The sequence below is a fragment of the Gobio gobio genome, assembly GCF_949357685.1.
Source record: "Gobio gobio genome assembly, chromosome: 18".
NCBI classification, from domain to species: domain Eukaryota; kingdom Metazoa; phylum Chordata; class Actinopteri; order Cypriniformes; family Gobionidae; genus Gobio; species Gobio gobio.
In genome coordinates, this window is record NC_137111.1 from 4,494,819 (window position 1) to 4,502,976 (window position 8,158).

General features: G+C 37.7%; 1 protein-coding gene across 1 annotated transcript in view; it reads left to right on the forward strand.

Annotated features, from left to right (window-relative positions):
* dnaaf10 (dynein axonemal assembly factor 10) overlaps positions 1-7,591 on the forward strand; it is an 11,112-nt gene extending 3,521 nt beyond the window's left edge. The window contains exons 5-8 of the mRNA XM_079843467.1: positions 4,117-4,232; positions 4,516-4,650; positions 5,749-5,846; positions 6,698-7,591. Of these exons, the coding sequence (XP_079699593.1) occupies positions 4,117-4,232; positions 4,516-4,650; positions 5,749-5,846; positions 6,698-6,905 (557 nt within the window). The 3' untranslated portion in view covers positions 6,906-7,591. The remainder of the gene's footprint in view (positions 1-4,116; positions 4,233-4,515; positions 4,651-5,748; positions 5,847-6,697) is intronic.
* Positions 7,592-8,158: the final 567 nt, after the last annotated feature.

Sequence of the window (8,158 nt, forward strand, 5' to 3'; positions counted from 1 at the left end):
CACTGATTCATAACGCTCTGAACCGCTGAATCGACTCACTGATTCATAACGCTCCGAACTGCTGATTCGACTCACTGATTCATAACGCTCTGAACCGCTGAATCGACTCACTGATTCATAACGCTCCGAACTGCTGATTCGACTCACTGATTCATAACGCTCTGAACCGCTGAATCGACTCACTGATTCATAACGCTCCGAACTGCTGATTCGACTCACTGATTCATAACGCTTCGAAGCTTCATGATGCCGTGTTTTGAAATCGTCATCACTATATAAGTCGTTATTAAGGGGGTTTTTGCGCAAAAAAACTATTCTCGCCGATTCATAAAGTTATTGTAGAGCCGCTGTAGTGAGATGGACTTTGTAACGACGTCTTTAGTGTCTTTTAAGGGTCTTGAGAGTGTAAAGTGCATTGAGCCAATGGAGGCCTTTCAGAGCCATCAGATTTACACTAAAATATCTTCATTTGTGTCTGAAGATGAACGGAGGTCTGACGGGTGTCCAACGACATGAGGGTCAGTCATTAATGACAGAATTTACATTTTTGGGTGAACTAACCCTTTAAAGAATAGCCGAGTTCACACCACCACAACTATAACAATAACCACATGATCGTCTGAATATTCTCTGCTCATCTCACAACAGTTCCCACACGAGCGCTTTATAGATTATCATGACAGAAAATGCTAATCAAAGACTGAAGATCGTTAACTCATAAATTCATCAACTATCCCTTCAGAAACGTCCTGTCTCATTCTACATGTTGTCTCTTCTTCTTGAGTCTCTCCATCATTGTCCGACTCCGGTTTGAACATAAAAGGCTGAACAGTTTCAGTGTTTGTCTGCGTGAGGTAATCAGAGCTGCTAACACGAGCTCTTGAAGCTCCGCCCTCTTCCTGAAAGGGGACGGGGAGCAGCAGCTAATTTGCATTTAAAGGGACACACACAAAAACAAAGCTTTTTTGCTCACCCTCAAAAAGTGACAATTTTAACATGCTATAAAACATGATCTATGGGGTATTTTGAGCTGAAACTTCACATACACACTCTGGGGACATCAGACTTATTTTATATCGTGTAAAAAGGCATTATAGGACCCCTTTAAGTCCGTTGAGGGGAGATGCGTGAACATGAACACATTGGAGAGCTGCTTTATTGTTGAAACTGAATTGTGATTATAAATGAAATTCTGATTCCTGGAATGAAGAACTTTGCAACACTGACACTGTTTGTCCCTGTTTAATACTTAAAGGGATAGTTCACCCTAAAATGAAGATCAAGGCATCATTTACTCACCCTGGTGTTGTTGCCCTTCTTTCTTTCTCAGACCACAAAAGGAGAATTTTTTCGCACTCGTCCATATAATGGCAGTGAATAGCGACCAGCATCAACCTTGAAAAAAGACACAAAATGAACATGTTACACATGTTCTGGGATTTTCATTATATAATACATTATGGCCCCGTCCACACGGAGACGCGTTTCGCTGTGTACGTGAAAATGTTGTATAGTATCAGCATTTCGTCCAGACAGATCCGGCATTTTGGGAGCCCAAAACCAGGTCCCAGAGTGGATAAATCTGAAAACGACACCCTTGCGGTTTCGTGTGTACAGCCAATCCGTATTTTTTGTGAAACGGTGATGTCATCACACCACGTCCTGCATGGTAAAGACTAGAAGGGATACAGCTACGGCCACTGGGCATGCGCACATCAATACTGCGTCATTTAATGACTGTATTTGCATTATTGCGAATACAGTAATTCACGATTGCTCTTGAACACGTCTCATAAATAAACCCAAACTCAGCCTCACACACATGAGGAATATGTGCAGAGAAAGCTTGAAGTGTCCACTTTTAAACGAAACAATTAGAAACTAAAAGAAATAGTTAAGCGAAGCGCAGTGTTCCCGCGATCAGCTCATGATGGCGTCTCAGAGCGGTTCTGTTCAGATGCTGAGCTCCATCACTGCATGAGCTGAGAGTTTAACACACATCTCTAATCCTGACTTGTGCAACTTTGCACACATTTGTTTCTTAGTTGTAGTATTAGTTCCTACTTTGCTAAATATATATATATGATTCCTGATTATGGCATAGCTTTCTGCCCACCTAATTAGGCTATTACAGTAATGATTAAAAAAACACAAACGCTTGATCAAGGGCCCGAGGATAGTGGAGGGAAATATCGGCCCGACCCGCGGGAATCTAAACTCAAGCGCTCAGGGCCGTTAATGGTAATGATCCTTCCGTGCTGATTCCTGTAATAGTTTTATTAAAGGGTTAGTTCACCCAAAAATGTAAATTCTGTCATTAATTCCTCACCCTCATGTGGTTGGACACCCGTCAGACCTCCGTTCATCTTCAGACACAAATGAAGATATTTTAGTGTAAAGCTGATGCTGAGAAAGGCTTCAGATAGGCCTCCATTGGCATTCAGTACATTTACACTCACAAGACCCATAAAAGGCACTAAAAACGTCATTACAAAGTCCATCTCACCACAGTGACTCTACAATCATTTTACGATGCGATGACAATAGTTTTTGTGCGCAAAAAAAAATCTAAATAAAACCTTTATCCAACTTGTTCTTGTCTTCCGTGTGTGTCTCCACGACGCATGCGCGAGAATATGACACAGATCCGGCGTTCGGGAATCCATGAAATGCTCACTTTAGCCACATTTTGAGAACTACACCGAAACCTAAAGCACGATCAATGTAGAATTCAACAGCTGAGACACGCGCGTCTTCCTCTGCTAGTAAACAAATCTCTTCTGGGTCATGTGTCCAAACGCCGGATCTGCGTCATATTCTCACGCATGCGTCGTGGAGACACACACGGAAGACAAGAACAAGCTGGATAAAGGTGTTATTTTAATTTTTTTTTTGCGCACAAAAACTATTGTCGTCCCTTCGTAAAATTATTGTAGAGTCACTGTGGTGAGATGGACTTTGTAACGACGTTTTAAGTGCCTTACACTTGTGAGTGTAAATGTACTGAATGCCAATGGAGGCCTATCTGAAGCCTTTCTCAGCATCAGATTTACACTAAAATATCTTCATTTGTGTCTGAAGATGAACGGAGGACTGACGGGTGTCGAACAACATGAGGGTGAGGAATTAATGACATAATTTTCATTTTTGGGTGAACTAACCCTTTAAGAGCCAAACACACTTCTTTCATGCCCTTTCTGCTCCGTGCACGTCACTGCTAAAGACGTGAAGCACTATAAGATGATACACTTATAAGGTTATATTTGAAACGGCTGCAGAAACACAGTGAGCAGCAAAATAGATTGCAGGTCACACTAACCGTAGCCTATGACCCGGACCGTTCAAACCAGGTTTGTGACAAGGAGAGACAATTAAAACGTTGAAATGATTAGTTAATTTTGTTCTCTTTGAGAAATTTTTGAATATTATGTACATTGTCTGTTTGTTTTTAGTACCTATTTTAAGCAAAATATATAAATGGTCCAGACTTAACCCTGAACCCACGTACAGTATCTTTAATCAGTCGCATGGCATTCTGCCATAGAATCAGAATCAGAATCAGAATAGGCATCTACATGTAAAAATAATAATACCCTGATAAAACACCCAATCTTTCTCATACCCAGTTTTTTACAGGTCTGGCAGATTCTGGCATTGTTTTGTTCTAAAGTACAATATTTATAATATGTTTTTTTTTTTAAATGCTTTTCTTAGTATTTTTGTCTTGTTTCTAGCCCAAACATCTAAAAATTCTTAAAACAAGAAGCATTTACTAGCCAAATAAAAATTATTGTCTTGCTTTGGGGGGAAATAACTCAAAATGAAGTGAGTTTTTGCTTAAAATAAGCAAATTAATCTTAATTCAAACAGAAAACAAGATTTTTCTTTTTCTTACCCCATTGGCAGATTATTTTGCTTATTTTAAGCAAAAACTCCCTTAATTTTGAGTTATTTCCCCCAAAACAAGACAACAACTTTTGCTTGCCTAGTAAATGCTTCTTAATGTAAGATTTTTTAGATATTTGGACTGAAAACAAGACAAAAATACTAAGTAAGAAAAGCATTTTTTGCAGTGAGAACAAAAACGAATTGCTACTGTCCTTGTTTCATCTCAAGGTCACGCGTTCAACGACCAGGACCGCTGTGTGTGTGCTGGATATGACAATGGTGACATCAAGTTATTCGATCTGAGAAATATGGCTTTACGATGGGAGACAAATATCAAAAATGGGGTGAGTGGACATATTTAACTTCTGCAGAACTGTTTCAGTGTGCATTATTAAACGCCTCCCCACAGATATGACACGGCTTCACACACAGTCTTTATTCCACACACACACACATGATCATTATTTCTTCCTTACAATCATTCAGAGGATTATATATTATCATTCTGACAAAAATGAGAAACTGTCCATCCGGTCCAGAGAGCTTTCTTGATTATAGTTCAAGTCTTATCTAGTTGTGTATATATGCAGTATAATGGATAAAACTTATTTTGCATTTCTTTGACAGGTGTGCTCTGTTGAATTTGACAGAAAAGACATCAACATGAACAAACTAGTGGCATCATCTTTAGAGGGCAAGTTCCACGTGTTTGACATGAGGACCCAGCATCCCACCAAGGGCTTCGCTTCAGTGTCTGAGAAGGTTGGTTTCACTCAAAGGGTGTAGACATGCTTTATTGCTGAATGACGATGACATTTACTCTTTTTCTCACTGGAGAAAACATTTAATTACAGTAAATTGGCACTGAAGCTTCAAAGTAGGGCTGGGCGATATGGTCAAAAACAATATCATGATATTTCTTTCCATATCATATGTATTTATCACGATATTCATCTATTAGTGGGAAAGGCGTTCCACGTGTTTGTTTGACCTTGAGAGTGAAAGGAAACAGAAACGCCATGAAATCATCAGTTTTTTATTTATTTTTTCTGGATTGTTTTGTGATTTGAATGCAGATGTATCATTAAAAATGGTCTCTAATGAAATGATTCGAAAAAATGTAATTAATCTTTTAAAATGTAATACAATTAAAATATGTATTTATTTGCAGCAAAACATAGCATTTTTATTTAGTGTCAAATAAGGTTCTGTTTAAATTAAAACATGGATAGAAAAATATCTTGGTTTAATAATATTTGATAATAATAATAATAATAGTCCATTTTACTATACAATTGTAATATATTTGTCATAATTTCTTCAAACAAACTTTTATCTTGGCGGGTTGCTATGAATTCAAATTTGTGAATTTGGCAATAGCTTTCCTCATTTAAAACCATGAAAAATAGGGAGACACCAATACCACTTTTTTCAGAATGAGTCCAATACAGATACTGTAATATTTCTGTATACGCCAATGCAGAGTACCGATACATTTATCGGCCCAGCCCTACTTTTAAGCTTCAGAAATGACACAAAAGCAGCCTAAAAGGGTGATATATTTCTATATTACTGTCTTCTGAAGCCCTGTGATAGCGTTGTGTGAGAAGAACCAGTATTTAACTAATAATCTAACATACAAGTGAGCCGACTGAATCAATTTACTTATCGAAAAGATCTGATTCAAAAGAATGATTCGTTCACAAAGTGGACATGGGCTGATGTCAAGATTTCTGTCTGTTGGTCACATGGGGAGTCCTTCAGAAGGCTTGGATTGTAGCACATTATTCACTTTGCTTCCTAAATCTTTTTGTACACTTAACGGTTACAGCTGATACTCATTTGCGTTCTGTATATCAGGCTCACAAGTCTACAGTATGGCAAGTGAGGCATTTGCCTCAAAATCGTGACATCTTCATGACGGCTGGTGGAGCGGGGAATCTGCATTTATGGAAATAGTAAGGAATTTCTTTGATATTTTTAACATCTAAAGAGTGCTTCATGTTTATGCCCAATGTTGGGGAAAGTTACTTTGAAAAGTAATGCATTACAATATTGCGTTACTCCCTTAAAAAGTAACTAATTGAGTTACTTAGTTACGTTTTAAGAAAAGGAATGCGTTACGTTACTTTTGCGTTACTTTTTCTCACCTGGGCTGGGCTTGTTTTGTTTTTGTTTGTAACAGTTATATTTTTGTGCAACGGTAAAGACCTCTTCATACCAAAATTGAAATAATAAGCCCCAGGCTGAGGTAAAAATGCAATTTGACGCATGAACACTAGAGGGCGCAGCTCTGGATAATGGAGGAATAGGATGCAGGAGAAAAAAGTTTTACCAATAAAAACAAAAAATCTAGTAATTTTCATCATCAAAGCTCAGCAGCAAGACATTGGTAAATTAAATACAAAGGTAGATTAAATGCATAAAAATAGTTGTTTTATTTAACATTTAATTATTGGAGGTTTGCATTTGACTGATTTTACTCATTTTGAGGAGGACATAATCTCTATTGTGCAAGTGAGATAAATAAATGCTCACATTTAGCCTAGAACTACAATAACCATCATGTTCACACACACACACACACACACCTCTGCACTTATTTTTCTCAACATGGGGGCAGGAGAGCTGTCAGTCAAATTAATGTGAAAAAGTAACTCAGATATTTTGTTGTAAATTTGAAAAATAATGCGTTACTTTACTAGTTACTTGGAAAAAGTAATATTATTACGTAACTCAAGTTACTTGTAATGCATTACCCCAACACTGAGTATGACTATGACTCTTCATTGCTTTTCTATTGTTCCAGTGAGTATCCAGCCCAGAGGACTAAAAAGGGCGCAGATGATGTAGACATGGGCGTGGCCGGGTCTGTGACCCTCCTGCAGAACGTCACTGTGTCCACACAACCCATTTCTAGTCTGGACTGGAGCCCGGACAAACAGGGTCTCTGTGTTTGCTCTTCATTTGACCAGTCCGTACGAGTCCTCATTGTGACCAAACTCAACACCGTCTGAGTCAACATTCCCAAACAAATTGGAATATTTGATGACTGTTTACATGCCACATGTATGTCTTATGTTCAACTGTGCAATTATTGAGTTGTTGTTTTTTAAAGAAAGAAAGTGTTATAATTCTTGGTAATATTATCTGCTATTGCTTAGTTGCTATGGCTGCTAAGAGGCGTTCTTATGCAAAATGTGAAGGTAAAGTTTTTACAACAAAAACAACTTGTCTTCCAATATTTTCAGTATGTAATAAACTCTTAAATCAGGTTGATGTCAAACATTTCTATTGTTTTTCAACTGTAATGCCGCCTTATCACAATCCAATCAATTGGTCCATGGTCCCATCATACACTGAACATGATTTCACACAGACTAAATATATACAGTATGCCAAACAATGCCAGAATGGGTGTTGACCAAGACATCAGTTTATTGTTCAGAGTGGATTTAAATAACAAAACAACAAAAGCGACGACTATTGAGGGACAACCAAATGTATAATGTGATTTCCCACTTTAAAAAGGTCATATCATACGATTTGAAAAATCAAAAGGAATGGAATTTACACATATACTAGTCTGTCTTATTCATCCTTATCCTGAGGTTACTGTAGTCACATACCGAATCTGGTCCAAACCTGCACTCAGGAGCAACCGCTTTACAGCAGAATTTGATTAACTCCATCATATTTTCCTGTGTATTACTATGAAGCTGTATTGCATAGAACGTGCTATATAAATAAAGGTTAAATTCGCCTTTATTTATATAGCACTTTCTATGTAATACAGCTTCATGGGCAAAAGTTTTATTGCCAGTTTTATTTACAACCAGGATTTATTGAAAGCAAGTTTGTCTGCAATGAATTACTCTGTTGCATCATATTATACAAACCAATTCGTAAATTGCTATACAGTGGGTGTAAAACTTTGAATGTGATGTGGTTCAGGAAATGTGCTACCAGGATGGTGTGTCCATTAAAACACAGTTGATCCAGTATTCAATCCATACTCATTTATTGTACACGTCAGCATGTGAATCAGGCCATAGTCACAGGGAATCAGACAGAGTGGAATGGAAATTGGACATAGAGTTGCATGGTTTCTAAACAAAAGAACAAACAAAATCTTAAATACAATTAACACAATGGAAATGCAACCAATATATTCCCAATCGTACAATGCAACTATTTCAACACAAAACAATTCAAAATTAATAAACTTACAATTTCAGGAACACACCAACTCTACAGAAAGCACTCATTT